This window comes from Oncorhynchus mykiss, chromosome 28 (assembly GCF_013265735.2).
Source record: "Oncorhynchus mykiss isolate Arlee chromosome 28, USDA_OmykA_1.1, whole genome shotgun sequence".
Lineage (NCBI taxonomy): Eukaryota > Metazoa > Chordata > Actinopteri > Salmoniformes > Salmonidae > Oncorhynchus > Oncorhynchus mykiss.
This window is the reverse complement of record NC_048592.1, coordinates 33317262-33333666: the sequence shown is the minus strand read 5'-3', so window position 1 is coordinate 33333666 and position 16405 is coordinate 33317262. Positions and strand designations below refer to the sequence as shown.

Genomic DNA, 16405 nt, shown 5'->3' with positions numbered 1-16405 from the left:
AGCTGATCATTAAGAGTATCTCTACCGCTCCTGCTGTCTCTAGAGAGTTGAAAACAGCAGGTCTGGGACAGGTAGCACGTCCGGTGAACAGGTCAGGGTTCCATAGCCGCAGGCAGAACTGTTGAAACTGGAGCAGCAGCATGGCCAGGTGGACTGGGGACAGCAAAGGAGTCATCATGCCAGGTAGTCCTGAGGCATGGTCCTAGGGCTGAGGTCCTCCGAGAGAGAGAAAGAAAGAAAGAGAGAAAGAGAGAATTAGAGAGAGCATACTTAAATTCACACAGCACACCGGATAAGACAGGAGAAGTACTCCAGATATAACAAACTGACCATAGCCCCCCGACACAAACTACTGCAGCAAAAATACTGGAGGCTGAGACAGGAGGGGTCAGGAGACACTGTGGTCCCATCCGATGATACACCTGGACAGAGCCAAACAGGAAGGATATAACCCCACCCACTTTTCCAAAGCTCAGCCCCCACACCACTAGAGGGATATCTTTAAGCACCAACTTACCATCCTGAGACAAGGCCGAGTATAGCCCACAAAGATCTCTGCCACGGCACAACCCAAGGGGGGAGTGCCAATCCAGACAGGAAGATCACGTCACTGACTCAACCCACTCAAGTGACACACCCCTCCTAGGGACGCATGAAAGAGCACCAGTAAGCCAGTGACTCAGCCCCTGTAATAGGGTTAGAGGCAGAGAATGCCAGTGGAGAGAGGGGAACCGGCCAGGCAGAGACAGCAAGGGTGGTTCGTTACTCCAGAGCCTTTCCGTTCACCTTCACACTCCTGGGCCAGGCTACACTCAATCATATGACCCACTGAAGAGATGAGTCTTCAGTAAAGACTTAAAGGTTGAGACCGAGTCTGCGTCTCTCACATGGGTAGGCAGACCATTCCATAAAAATGTAGCTCTATAGGAAAAAGCACTGCCTCCAGCTGTTTGCTTAGAAATTCTAGGGACAATTAGGAGGCCTGCGTCTTGTGACCGTAGCATACGTGTAGGTATGTGCGACAGGACCAAATCAGAGAGATAGGTAGGAGCAAGCCCATGTAATGCTTTGTAGGTTAGCAGTAAAACCTTGAAATCAGCCCTTGCCTTAACAGGAAGCCAGTGTAGGGAGGCTAGCACTGGAGTAATATGATAACATTTTGGGGTTCTAGTCAGGATTCTAGCAGCAGTATTTAGCACTAACTGAAGTTTATTTAGTGCTTTATCCAGGTAGCCGGAAAGTAGAGCATTGCAGTAGTCTAACCTAGAAGTAACAAACTCATGGATTATTTTTTCTGCATCATTTTTGGACAGAAAGTTTCTGATTTTTGCAATGTTACGTAGATGGAAAAAAGCTATCCTTGAAACAGTCTTGATATGTTCTTCAAAAGAGAGATCAGGGTACAGAGTAACTCCGAGGTACTTCACAGTTTTATTTGAGACGACTGTACAACCATCAAGATTAATTGTCAGATTCAACAGAAGATCTCTTAGTGTCTTGGGATCTAGAACAAGCATCTCTGTTTTGTCCGAGTTTAAAAGTAGAAAGTTTGCAGCCATCCACTTCCTTATGTCTGAAACACAGGCTTCTAGCAAGGGTAATTTTGGGGCTTCACCATGTTTCATTGAAATGTACAGCTGTGTGTCATCCGCATAGCAGTGAAAGTTAACATTATGTTTTCGAATGACATCCCCAAGAGGTAAAATATATAGTGAAAACAATAGTGGTCCTAAAACGGAACCTTGAGGAACACCGAAATTTACAGTTGATTTGTCAGAGGACAAACCATTCACAGAGACAAACTGATATCTTTCCGACAGATAAGATCTAAACCAGGCCAGAACGTGTCCGTGTAGACCAATTTGGGTTTCCAATCTCTCCAAAAGAATGTGGTGATCGATGGTATCAAAAGCAGCACTAAGGTCTAGGAGCACGAGGACAGATGCAGAGCCTCGGTCTGACGCCATTAAAAGGTAATTTACCACCTTCACAAGTGCAGTCTCAGTGCAATGATGGGGTCTAAAACCAGACTGAAGCATTTCGTATACATTGTTTGTCTTCAGGAAGGCAGTGAGTTGCTGCGCAACAGCTTTTTCCCCAAAATTTGAGAGGAATAGAAGATTTGATATAGGCCGATACTTTTTTATATTTTCTTGGTCAAGGTTTGGCTTTTTCAAGAGAGGCTTTATTACTGCCACTTTTAGTGAGTTTGGTACACATCCGGCGGATAGAGAGCCGTTTATTATGTTCAACATAGGAGGGCCAAGCACAGGAAGCAGCTCTTTCAGTAGTTTAGTTGGAATAGGGTCCAGTATGCAGCTTGAAGGTTTAGAGGCCATGATTATTTTCATCATTGTGTCAAGAGATATAGTACTAAAACACTTGAGTGTCTCTCTTGATCCTAGGTCCTGCCAGAATTGTGCAGACTCAAGACAACTGAGCTTTGGAGGAATACGCAGATTTAAAGAGGAGTCCGTAATTTGCTTTCTAATGATCATTATCTTTTCTTCAAAGAAGTTCATGAATTTAAAGCCATCCTCACTTGGGGAATGCTGCTTTTTAGTTACCTTTGCGACAGTATCAAAAATAAATTTTGGATTGTTCTTATTTTCCTCAATTAATTTGTAAAAATAGGATGATCGAGCAGCAGTGAGGGCTCTTCGATACTGCACGGTACTGTCTTTCCAAGCTAGTCGGAAGACTTCCAGTTTGGTGTAGCAGCAGTGAGGGCTCTTCGATACTGCACGGTACTGTCTTTCCAAGCTGGTCGGAAAACTTCCAGTTTGGAGTGGCGTCACTTCTGTTCCAATTTTCTGGAAGCTTGCTTCAGAGCTTGGGTATTTTCTGTATACCAGGGAGCTAGTTTCTTATGACAAATGTTTTTAGTTTTTAGGGGTGCAACTGCATCTAGGGTATTGCGCAAGGTTAAATTGAGTTCCTCAGTTAAGTTGTTAACTTCTTGGCGCACCCATCCTGTTAGCGGGATAATTTTTGTCAACATCCGCTGAATTGCAGAGCGCCAAATTCAAATGAAATTACTAACAATATTTAATGTTCATGAAATCACAAGTGCAATATAGCAAAACACAGCTTAGCTTGTCAGATTTCAGATTTCAAAAAATCTTTACAGCAAAAGCTATCCAAGTGTTTTATGTTAGGACATCTCTCTCAGCAGACAACATTACAAACAGCTAGCAGCAAAGTAGATTGGTCACGAAAGTCAGAAAAGCAATAAAATGAATCGCTTACTTTTGATGATCTTCGGATGTTTGCACTCACGAGACTCCCAGTTACACAATAAATGTTCCTTTTGTTCCATAAAGATTATTTTTATATCCAATATACCTCCATTTGGTTGGCGCGTTTTGTTCAGAAATCCACAGGCTCGAGCGGTCACGACGGGGCAGATGAAAATTCCAAATTCTATCCGTAAAGTTAGTAGAAACATGTCAATGTCAATGTTTTTTATAATCAACCCTCAGGTTGTATTTACAATAAATAATCGATAATATTTCAATCGGACCGTAGCTTTTTCAATATGAGAGAGAGAGAAAATGTCTGCTCCAAGCTGTTGCACATGCAAAACTCTGCTGGCACCCAGCCATCCACTGACACAATGTGATCGTTCTCGCTCATTTTTCAGAATAAAAGCCTGAAACTATGTCTAAAGACTGTTCACACCATGTGGAAGCCATAGAGAAAGGAATCTGGATGATATCCCTTTAAATGGAGGGAAGGCATGCAATGGAATAGGGAGATGAGTTCCTTTTAGGCACTTCCTTGTTGGATTTTCCTTAGGTTTTCGGCTGCAATATCAGTTATGTTATACTCACAGACAATATTTTGACGGTTTTGAAAACTTTAGAATGTTTTCCATCCTAATCTGACAATTATATGCATATTCTAGATTCTGAGCCTGAGAAATAGGCAGTTTCACTTGGGTACGTTTTTCATCCAAACATCAAAATACTGCCCCCTACACTCAACAGGTTAACTGATTTTTGTCCTCTGACGTACTTGGGTAGGCAGAGAGGGTCTGGAAGGGCATCAAGGAATCTTTGTGTTGTCTGAGAATTTATAGAACAACTTTTGATGCTCCTTGGTTGGGGTCTGAGCAGATTATTTGTTGCGATTGCAAACGTAATAAAATGGTGGTCAGATAGTCCGATAGTTCCTCATAGGATTATGAGGAAAAACATTAAGGTCCACAACATTTATTCCATGGTACAAAACTAGGTCCAGAGTATGACTGTGACAGTGAGTAGGTCCAGAGACATGTTGGACAAAACCCACTGAGTCGAAAGCTTTTTGGATTGGGTCTGTGAACTTTTCCATGTGAATATTAAAATCACCAAAAATTAGAATATTATCTGCTATGACTGATAGCAATTCAGGGAACTCAGTGGCCCAGGAGGCCTGTACACAGTAGCTATAAAGAGTGATTGAGTAGGCTGCATAGATTTCATGACTAGAAGCTCAAAAGACAAGAACGTCTTCTTCTTTTTTTTGTAAATTGAAATTTGCTATCGTAAATGTTAGCAACATCCCGCAAATGTTTGCGGGATGCACGGGGGATATGGCCACTAGAGGCCCAGGAGGCCTGTACACAGTAGCTATAAAGAGTGATTGAGTAGGCTGCATAGATTTCATGACTAGAAGCTCAAAAGACAAGAACGTCTTCTTCTTTTTTTTGTAAATTGAAATTTGCTATCGTAAATGTTAGCAACATCCCGCAAATGTTTGCGGGATGCACGGGGGATATGGCCACTAGTGTAACCAGGAGGTGAGGCCTCATTTAACACAGTATATTCATCAGGTTTAAGCCATGTTTCAGGCAGGCCAATCACATCAAGATTATGATCAGTGATTAGTTCATTGACTATAACTGCCTTTGAAGTGAGGGATCTAACATTAAGTAGCCCTATTTTGAGATGTGAGGTATCACGATCTCTTTCAATAATGGCAGGAATGGAGGAGGTCTTTATCCTAGTGAGATTGCTAAGGCGAACACCGCCATGTTTAGTTTTGCCCAACCTAGGTCGAGGCACAGACACGTCTCAATGGGGATAGCTGAGCTGACTACACTGACTGTGATAGTGGCACTAAGCTGGCAGGCTGACAAACAGCCTGCTGCCTGGCCTGCACCCTATTTCATTGTGGAGCTAGAGGAGTTAGAGCCCTGTCTATGTTGGTAGATAAAATGAGAGCACCCCTCCAGCTAGGATGGAGTCCGTCACTCCTCAGCAGGTCAGGCTTGGTCCTGTTTGTGGGTGAGTCCCAGAAAGAGGGCCAATTATCTACAAATTCTATCTTTTGGGACCTAGGTCGAGGCACAGACACGGTCTCAATGGTGATAGCTGAGCTGACTACACTGACTGTGCTAGTGGCAGACTCCACTATGCTGGCAGGCTGGCTAACAGCCTGCTGCCTGGCCTGCACCCAATTTCATTGTGGAGCTAGAGGAGTTAGATGTTGGTCTATGTTGGTAGATAAGATGAGAGCACCCCTTCAGCTAGGATGGAGGCCGTCACTCCTCAGCAGACCAGGCTTGGTCCTGTTTGTGGGTGAGTCCCAGAAAGAGGGCCAATTATCTACAAATTCTGTATTTTGGGAGGGGCAGAAAACAGTTTTCAACCAGCGATTGAGTTGTGAGACTCTGCTGTAGAGCTCATCACTCCCCCTAACTGGGTGGGGGCCAGAGATAATTACTCGATGCCGACACATCTTTCTAGCTGATTTACATGCTGAAGCTATGTTGCGCTTGGTGACCTCTGACTGTTTCATCCTAACATTGTTGGTGCCGACGTGGATAGCAAATATCTCTATACTCTCTACACTCACCAGTTTTAGCTTTAGTCAGCACCATCTTCAGATTAGCCTTAACGTCGTTAGCCCTGCCCCCTGGTAAACAGTGTATGATCGCTGGATGATTCTTTTTAAGTCTAATACTGCGGGTAATGGAGTCGCCAATGACTAGGGTTTTCAATTTGTCATAGTTAATGGTGGGAAGCTTCAGCATCTCAGACCCCGTAACGGGAGGAGTAGAGACAAGAGAAGGCTCGACCTCAGACTCCGACTCGCTGCTTAATGGGGAAAACCGGTTGAAAGTTTCTGTCGGCTGAATGAGCGACACTGGTTGAGCATTCCTACAGCATTTCCCTCCAGAAGCCATGAGAAAGTTGTCCGGCTGCGGGGACCGTGCGAGGGGATTTATACTAACGTTACTATCTGTACTTACTGGTGGCACAGATGCTGTTTCATCCTTTCCTACACTGAAATTACCCTTGCCTAACGATTGCGTCTGAAGCTGGGCTTGAAGCACAGCTATCCTCGCCGTAAGGCAATCGTTCTCCTGTATATTATGAGTACAGCGACTGCAATTAGAAGGCATCATGTTAATGTTACTACTTAGCTTCGGCTGTTGGAGGTCCTGACGAACCACGTCCAGATAAAGCATCCGGAGTGAAAAAGTTGAATGAAAAAAAGTTGAGTGGGGGAAAAATGACAAAATATAAACGGTAATTAAAAAGTTAAAAAAACGTAAAGTTGTCAGGTAGCAAAGTAAGGTTGGCAACAAAACGCACAGCAACACGGAAACAATTCTGCAAGTTGTGACCGGAAATGACGAGTCCTCCTGCTACATACATCCTCAATAATAATAATAATAGGGACCTGGTGGTTTACCTATTCGTCGGCACCCCATCTTCCTCCCCATCTTCCTCCCCCTTTTCCTCTGTCTTTCTTCAAATCAAATCAAATCAAATGTTATTTGTCACATACAGATGGTTAGCAGATGTTAATGCGAGTGTAGCAAAATGCTTGTGCTTCTAGTTCCGACCATGCAGTAATATCTACAAGTAATCTAACCTAACAATTTCACAACAACTACCTTATACACACAAGTGTAAAGGAATCAATAAGAATATTTACATAAAAATATATGAATGAGTGATGCATGTATGAATGATATATGAATGAGATGCATGCAGATGGTATAGAGTACAGTATATACATATGAGATGAGTAATGTAGGGTATGAAAAAATTATATAAAGTGGCATTGTTTAAAGTGGCTAGTGATACATTTAATTACATCAAGATGGCAAGATGCAGTAGATGGTATAGAGTTCAGTATATACATATGAGATGAGTAATGTAGGGTATGTAAACATTATATAAAGTGGCATTGTTTAAAGTGGCTAGTGATACATTTATTACATACATTTTTCCATTATTAAAGTGGCTAGAGTTGAGTCAGTATGTTGGCAGCAACCACTCAATGTTAGTGGTGGCTGTTTAACAGTCTGATGGCCTTGAGATAGAAGCTGTTTTTCAGTTTCTCGGTCACAGCTTTGATGCACCTGTACTGACCTCGCCTTCTGGATGATAGCGGGGTGAACAGGTAGTGGCTCGGGTGGTTGTTGTCCTTGATGATCTTTATGGCCTTCCTGTGACATCGGGTTGTGTAGGTTTGCCCCCGGTGATGCGTTGTGCATACCTCACTACCCTCTGGAGAGCCTTACGGTTATGGGAGGAGCAGTTGCCGTACCAGGCGGTGATACAGCCCGACAGGATGCTCTCAATTGTGCATCTGTAAAAGTTTGTGAGTGTTTTTGGTGACGAGACGAATTTCTTCAGCCTCCTGAGGTTCTTCACCACGCTGTCTGTGTGAGTGGACCATTTCAGTTTGTCCGTGATGTGTACGCCGAGGAACTTAAAACTTTCCACCCTCTCCACTACTGTCCCGTCAATGTGGATAGGGGGCTGCTCCCTCTGCTGTTTCCTGAAGTCCACGATCACCTCCTTTGTTTTGTTGACATTGAGTGTGAGGTTATTTTCCTGACACCACAATCCGAGGGCCCTCACCTCCTCCCTGTAGGCCATCTCGTCGTTGTTGGTAATCAAGCCTACCACTGTAGTGTCGTCTGCAAACTTGATGATTGAGTTGGGTGAACAGGGAGTACAGGAGAGGGCTGAGAATGCACCCTTGTGGGGCCCCAGTGTTGAGGATCAGCGGGGTGGAGATGTTGTTACCTACCCTCACCACCTGGTGGCGACCCGTCAGGAAGTCCAGGACCCAGTTGCACAGGGCGGGGTCGAGACCCAGGGTCTCGAGCTTAATGACGATTTGGAGGGTACTATGGTGTTAAATGCTGAGCTGTAATCGATGAGCAGCATTCTTACATAGGTATTCCTCTTGTCCAGATGGGTTAGAGCAGTGTGCAGTGTGATTGCGATTGCGTCGTCTGTGGACCTATTCGGGCGGTAAGCAAATTGGAGTGGGTCTAGGGTGTCAGGTAGGGTGGAGGTGATATGGTTCTTGACTAGTCTCTCAAAGCACTTCATGATGACGGAAGTGAGTGCTACAGGGCAGTAGTCATTTAGCTCAGTTACCTTAGCTTTCTTGGGAACATGAACAATGGTGGGCCTCTTGAAGCATGTGGGAACAGCAGACTGGGATAGAGATTGATTGAATATGTCCGTAAACACACCAGCCAGCTCGTCTGCGCATGCTCTTGAGGATGTGGCTAGGGATGCCGTCTGGGCCTGCAGCCTTGCGATGGTTAAAACATTTAAATGTTTTACTCACATTGGCTGCAGTGAAGGAGAGCCTGCAGGTTTTGGTAGCAGGTTGTGTCAGTGGCACTGTAATGTCCTCAAAGCGAGAAAATAAGTTGTTTAGTTTGTCTGGGAGCAAGACATCGTGGTCTGCGACGGGGCTGGTTTTCCTTTTGTAGTCTGTGATTGACTGTAGACCCTGCCACATACCTCTTGTGTCTGAGCCGTTGAATTGCGACTCCACTTTGTCTCTGTACTGACACTTAGCTTGTTTGATTGCCTTGCAGAGGGAATAGCTACACTGTTTGTATTCGGTCATGTTTCCAGTCACCTTGCCCTGATTAAAAGCAGTGGTTCGCACTTTCAGTTTTGCGCGAATGCTGCCATCAATCCACGGTTTCTGGTTGGGGAATGTTTTAATAGACGCTGTGGGTACAACATCACCATCTTCATGCTGATGACGGGGATTTGGGCCTTGTCTTGACAAAGCAATATATATACATATATATATAGCAATCCTTCGCGTCGGACTCATTAAATAAAACATATTTGTCCAGTTTGAAGTGAGTAATCGCTATTCTGATATCCAGAAGCTCTTTTCGGTCACAAGAGACGGCAGCAGCAACATTATGTACAAAATTAGTTACAATCAATGTGAAAAAACAACAAAATAGCACATTTGGTTAGGAGCCCGTAAAACAACAGCAATCTCCTCCGGCAACATTATATAACAGTGTCACTCTCTTTGTAGCTCCTCCTCCACTTCCTCCCAAGAACATCCAAGCAGCTAGTCAAGGCTATTCTTCGTCTGATTCTTCCGGTAATATTATTTTGCTAGTAACCATAATTCCCATATGGAAGCAGATTCATGCCAAAACTTCAATGGTTTTATTTGTATTTGTTTTGGCATGAATCATCTTCCATATTCCCATGCCTCGTGCACACTTGCCATTGTTCTTTGGACAGCATTGATAGAAGTGAACTCAGGAAGATCTCTGAACTTTTATTTTCCGACAGTTGATTTACACAATGGGAGAATAGTCTCAAGCCCCGCCCCCATCTACCTGAACGTCCAATCCCCAGCCTCATACAGAGGTTCCCCCGTAACTGACCTGGAAGATGTGTTCGGCCCCATGGAATCCTGCCGGATCAATGAGGGCAGGGCCTCGCCCCGATGGGTCAGCTTCAACAGTGAGAGACCACCCCCACCAGAAGAACCGGCCCCGCCTCCGCCCCCTGCCTATCCTCCTCCTGACTCGCCCAACTCCCTCTCTTCCACCCCAGACTCCCCCTGCCTCTCCCCGGGCCCTCCTCCGGATGAGCCTCCCCCCTCCCCGCCGCCCTTTTCCTCTCCCCCCGACTCGCCCATCTCCATCATCTCCATTCCCCCTCCAAATGAACCCGTTCCCCCCCTGCCTCCAGACTTCTTGCCCCCAGACTCCCCACCGTGCATCGCCATCAATCCTAGTCTGTTTTTGGATGATGATGAGATACTGGAGTACTCCCATGCTCCCTATACCCCTGCTGCCCCACTGGAATACTCCCCTGCCCCTACCAGTCCCATCCCTCCCCCCCTGCCTGCGGAGCGCTCCCTTCGGGCAGGCATCCCTTCCCCTCTGGTGTTCCTTAGGGAGGAGCAGCCTGACTTTATGTCCTGGCCCCTGGTGCTGACCCCGGGCTTCAGGGGCGTGCCGTCCCCCCTCCTCCCACCCGCCTACAGGCCCATGGTGTCTTCCCCCGGACCCTGCCCAGGCAGTGGTGAGTACATAGAAATACAATGGGTAGATTACCACTGTAGGAAAACATAGAAATATAATGGGTAGATTACCACCATAGGAAAACATATAAATACAAGGGGTAGATTACCACTCTAGGAAACCATAGAAATACAATACAAGTAGAATGGGTAATGCCATCATTGTGAAAATGGAATTTGTTGACATCACTCTATTACTTTTGTTATTCGCTCTATTACAATTGCTATTGGATCGAGAGGTCATGGCTGGTCATAATCTCAATAGGGGTCTCAGGTCCTCCCTTTTCCTTTTACAGGCCCCTCCTCTCCACCTCGCCCTGCCACGCCCCTGTCAGGAGGTAGTCCAGTCCCTCCCCCTCTTCCTACAAGGCCCTCCTCTCGACCCAAACTGCCCCCTGGGAAACCAATGGGAGACCTGGTATGGCACTCTTTTACATGTGTTAGACTTGTGATAGACACTATTAGAATGTTAGACTTGTGATAGACACTATTAGAATATTAGACTTGTGATAGACACTATTAGAATGTTAGACTTGTGATAGACACTATTAGAATTTTAGACTTGTGATAGATACTATTAGAATTTTAGACTTGTGATAGACACTATTAGAATTTTAAACTTGTGATAGATACTATTAGAATGTTAGACTTGTGATAGATACTATTAGAATGTTAGACTTGTGACTCTTATTAGTTTTTCTTCAACTGATTTCCACAAAGTTAGAGATACTACTAAACCTAACTGCGGCTGCTCTGCTAACATTACATTGTGTTGGGAAAATGTTTGGTACAGCAACAGGCTACTGATACCCCCCCCCTCCCCCCTCCCCCAGGCTCGGCCCTTCAGCCCCCCAGTCTCCGGCAGCCCCCCTCCCTTCGCCCCCCTGGCCCGAGCCGAGAGTTCCTCCTCCATCACCTTGCTGAGCGCAGCCTCCACCCCCACCCTGGGGAGAGAGCTCAACATATCCACTACAGGTACTACCCTCCTCCATAACACCTCCTTCACCTGTGTATGTCTCTGGTGTTAACATATTCAATGGTAGAATGCTCACATTTGACTTTTGTGAAACAGGTTTCTTCACCATTAAATCAAATCAAATTTTATTAGTCACATGCGCCGAATACAACAGGTGTACAGTGAAATGCTGAATACAATAAGTGTAGACCTTACACTAAAATGCTTACTTACGAGAATACAGATAAGAGTAAGAGAAATTAAGGAGCAGCAGTAATGGGACAAACTGGTTAGTATGATGATTACACACACCTCCCTCGTCATATTTTAAAGTGTTTTTATTTAACTAGGTAAGTCAGTTAAGAACAAATTCCTTATTTACAATGACGGCCAACAGTGGGTTCACTGCCTTGTTCAGGGGCAGAACAACATATTTTTACCATGTCAGCTCGGGATTCGATCCAGCAACCTTTCGGTTACTGGCCCAACGCTCTAACCTGCCGCCCCGTCATCTTCACTCTGCTAAACATACAGTCATCTACACCTCCAATGTTCCAATCAGACTCCACAAGACTGCATGCTTTCTTTCTATCCATCCATCATGCTCCCTCTGGCCTTGCCCTCTGTCTTGTGATGGGGTTATACCTCCAATAACTCATCCACCTCTCCTCTCCTCTTCTTCTGTTCCTCTGCTCCTGCCTGCCTCTCATCCCCCTCTCCCTCCCTCCAAGTTCTCTACCTCTCTCCACATGAACAGAGGAAAAACAGCCAACCATGGCCGGTTTTATTTGTCTTTTGAAGGTGAGTCGTATCAGGGTCGTATTTATTAGAGCACAATGCGGGGGAAAAACGTTCTGCAACGGAAACGGGAAACTAGCATTTCTTATTGGACAAGTTCAGAGGTAGTCCCTTTCAGTCCGTTTGGTACCTAATGAACATGACCCAGTACCAGTGCATGGAGGCTATCGTAATGTACTACCCTGGCTGTCCATGTTTCTCTGGTCTCGCTATCTATGATCTCTCCAATCTTCTATCTTGTCATTTCTATGCTCTTCCCTTCTCTCTCCCTTACGCATGTCTGCTCATCTGACCACATGTCTGTAGGCCGTTACAGACACAGGAAGGGATATTACTACTGAGATAGTGCCTTTTATGTGATGATCAACTGTGTGTGTGTGTGTGTGTGTGTGTGTGTGTGTGTGTGTCAGGATGCTCCAGAGGACCCAGCCCACTGACCATGGGAGCCCAGGACACTCTGCCCGTGGCGGCTGCCTTCACTGAGACCATCAACGCCTACTTCAAAGGAGCCGACCCCAGCAAGTAAGGCTAGCATTCCTATCAATGCTAGGCTATTCCTCTCAAAGATAGGCTAATGCTAACACAAGTAGAAATATTGATACTGATATGAATAACAACATTGATGTCAAATTTATATCAAAGTTAATACTGATGTGAATGCAAATTCATGACAACATGATGTTTCAGCCGGCAAAGCGACCCTCATCAGAATAAATGCAACAAGTAAGATGGCTATGATATTGTTGATATATATCATATTGCAACTACTGTATGCCTATTTCATTTCAATTTCCAACTGTATTGTCTCCTTTTGTTGTCCCCACAGGGAAATGCAATGCGCCTAGGCAATATATTGTTCTGTGGATATTTCTGTGGGAAATGTAGATTGTTTGTGGCACCCCTATGGATTCTGGGTACTGTAGTTTTTCTCTTTTTGACTGACCCGTTTCTGAGCACTGAGCTGGCTCTGTTCTCCATGATCCAGGTGTGTGGTGAAGATCACTGGGGAGATGGTGCTGTCTTTCCCAGCAGGCATCACCAGGCACTTTGCCAGCCATCCGTCTGCCCCTGTGCTCACCTTCAGCATCAGTAACTACTGTCGGCTAGAGCAGGTCCTCCCCAATCCACACCTGCTGTGCTGGTAAGGCTTATTATACAGTACACTGACTCAATATTGTGTTTTGGGGCAAGGAATTCATATTTAAATTTTTTGGGGCATGTTCCAAACGATGTCCCATAGTGGCCAGGATTGGAGCTACACATTGACTCTTGCTGGATTCCCCTAAACATAGTAGACATTCACAGGACCAATAGCAACATGTTTTAATGATTACATTTAAGCAATAAGGCCTGTCCTTTATCATGAATGTAGTCACAGGAAAATGTGTTGTTCAGCCTGACACGCAGATTGGTTAGGGAGAGACACCCCTGTGATTTGTTAGGGAGAGACACCCCTGTGATTTGTTAGGGAGAGACACCCCTGTGATTGGTTAGGGAGAGACACCCCTGTGATTGGTTAGGGAGAGACACCCCTGTCATTGGTTAGGGAGAGACATCCCTGTGATTTGAAACCTGGTTAAACCACTTACCAGGATCACCAAACAAATTCTTGGAAAACTCACACGATAATGTGATAATATACAGTGCCTTGCGAAAGTATTCGGCCCCCTTGAACTTTGCGACCTTTTGCCACATTTCAGGCTTCAAACATAAAGATATAAAACTGTATTTTTTGTGAAGAATCAACAACAAGTGGGACACAATCATGAAGTGGAACGACATTTATTGGATATTTCAAACTTTTTTAACAAATCAAAAACTGAAAAATTGGGCGTGCAAAATTATTCAGCCCCTTTACTTTCAGTGCAGCAAACTCTCTCCAGAAGTTCAGTGAGGATCTCTGAATGATCCAATGTTGACCTAAATGACTAATGATGATAAATACAATCCACCTGTGTGTAATCAAGTCTCCGTATAAATGCACCTGCACTGTGATAGTCTCAGAGGTCCGTTAAAAGCGCAGAGAGCATCATGAAGAACAAGGAACACACCAGGCAGGTCCGAGATACTGTTGTGAAGAAGTTTAAAGCCGGATTTGGATACAAAAAGATTTCCCAAGCTTTAAACATCCCAAGGAGCACTGTGCAAGCGATAATATTGAAATGGAAGGAGCATCAGACCACTGCAAATCTACCAAGACCTGGCCGTCCCTCTAAACTTTCAGCTCATACAAGGAGAAGACTGATCAGAGATGCAGCCAAGAGGCCCATGATCACTCTGGATGAACTGCAGAGATCTACAGCTGAGGTGGGAGACTCTGTCCATAGGACAACAATCAGTCGTATATTGCACAAATCTGGCCTTTATGGAAGAGTGGCAAGAAAGCCATTTCTTAAAGATATCCATAAAAAGTGTTGTTTAAAGTTTGCCACAAGCCACCTGGGAGACACACCAAACATGTGGAAGAAGGTGCTCTGGTCAGATGAAACCAAAATTGAACTTTTTGGCAACAATGCAAAATGTTATGTTTGGCGTAAAAGCAACACAGCTGAACACACCGTCCCCACTGTCAAACATGGTGGTGGCAGCATCATGGTTTGGGCCTGCTTTTCTTCAGCAGGGACAGGGAAGATGGTTAAAATTGATGGGAAGATGGATGGAGCCAAATACAGGACCATTCTGGAAGAACACCTGATGGAGTCTGCAAAAGACCTGAGACTGGGACGGAGATTTGTCTTCCAACAAGACAATGATCCAAAACATAAAGCAAAATCTACAATGGAATGGTTCAAAAATAAACATATTCAGGTGTTAGAATGGCCAAGTCAAAGTCCAGACCTGAATCCAATCGAGAATCTGTGGAAAGAACTGAAAACTACCGTTCACAAATACTCTCCATCCAACCTCACTGAGCTCGAGCTGTTTTGCAAGGAGGAATGGGAAAAAGTGTCAGTCTCTCGATGTGCAAAACTGATAGACATACCCCAAGCGACTTACAGCTGTAATCGCAGCAAAAGGTGGCGCTACAAAGTATTAACTTAAGGGGGCTGAATAATTTTGCACGCCCAATTTTTCAGTTTTTGATTTGTTAAAAAAGTTTGAAATATCCAATAAATGTCGTTCCACTTCATGATTGTGTCCCACTTGTTGTTGATTCTTCACAAAAAAATACAGTTTTATATCTTTATGTTTGAAGCCTGAAATGTGGCAAAAGGTCGCAAAGTTCAACGGGGCCGAATACTTTCGCAAGGCACTGTACCTGAATCAGTCATTGTAATATTGCACCATCAGTAAACCCAAAATGCCCATGTCATGTATTTGTTTTTAGTGACACCACCATGTCCAATGTGGACACCAAGGAGTTCTGGGTAAATATGCCAAACCTGATGAGTCATCTGAGGAGAGTGGCTGACCAGAAGCCTCAAGCAACCTACTACAATGTGGACATGATCAAATATCAGGTGAGACCGTCTGCGTAGTACACATTATTACATGTAATTCCATACATTGCATACTGTATAGTCACAATGGAATGTAATTCCATACAGTGCATACTGTATAGTCACAATGGAATGTAATTCCATACAGTGCATACTGTATAGTCACAATGGAATGTAATTCCATACAGTGTATACTGTAGAGTCACAATGGAATGTAATTCCATACAGTGTATACTGTAGAGTCACAATGGAATGTAATTCCATACAGTGTATACTGTAGAGTCACAATGGAATGTAATTCCATACAGTGTATACTGTAGAGTCACAATGGAATGTAATTCCATACAGTGTATACTGTAGAGTCACAATGGAATGTAATTCCATACAGTGTATACTGTAGAGTCACAATGGAATGTAATTCCATACAGTGTATACTGTAGAGTCACAATGGAATGTAATTGTTAAACAAATGCAATGAAGTGCGTGCTTACGTATGTGTGTGTGTATGCTTATGCGTGTTTACGTGTGTGTGTGTGCTTGTGTGTGTGTGTGTGTGTGTCTTAGGTAGCAGCTGAGGGGATCCAGTCTACTCCCCTGAACCTGGCGCTGAGTTGGCGTGGCGACACCACCAGCACGGACCTCAGAATAGACTACAAATACAACATGGAGGCCATGGCCGCAGCCCCCTCCCCCCTCCACAACATCCACTTCCTGGTCCCTGTGGACGGGGGCGTGGCCAAACTCCAAGCCATGATCCCCACTGCCACCTGGTGAGGATAATGAATTGCTGACTGTTTTTAAATGTATTTAATCTTAGAATTGTACATTTACAGTGTATTTATCCAGGTTAGTGTCACTAAAATAATCAAGGCAACTATAACTTTATTTAATTTTCTCT

At 44.5% G+C, this 16405-nt stretch overlaps 1 protein-coding gene across 5 annotated transcripts in view; it reads left to right on the top strand.

The window, feature by feature from the left end:
- LOC110509030 (SH3-containing GRB2-like protein 3-interacting protein 1) overlaps positions 1–16405 on the top strand; it is a 67768-nt gene that overhangs the window by 47534 nt on the left and 3829 nt on the right. For 4 of the 5 annotated variants that reach the window (XM_036966871.1, XM_036966872.1, XM_036966875.1 and 1 more), the window contains 9 exons: positions 9310–9378; positions 9576–10316; positions 10611–10732; positions 11148–11289; positions 12478–12589; positions 12755–12790; positions 13053–13208; positions 15396–15528; positions 16072–16277. In XM_036966871.1, the coding sequence (XP_036822766.1) occupies positions 9310–9378; positions 9576–10316; positions 10611–10732; positions 11148–11289; positions 12478–12589; positions 12755–12790; positions 13053–13208; positions 15396–15528; positions 16072–16277 (1717 nt within the window). The remainder of the gene's footprint in view (positions 1–9309; positions 9379–9575; positions 10317–10610; positions 10733–11147; positions 11290–12477; positions 12590–12754; positions 12791–13052; positions 13209–15395; positions 15529–16071; positions 16278–16405) is intronic. The other variant, XM_036966873.1, reaches the window with a different exon arrangement.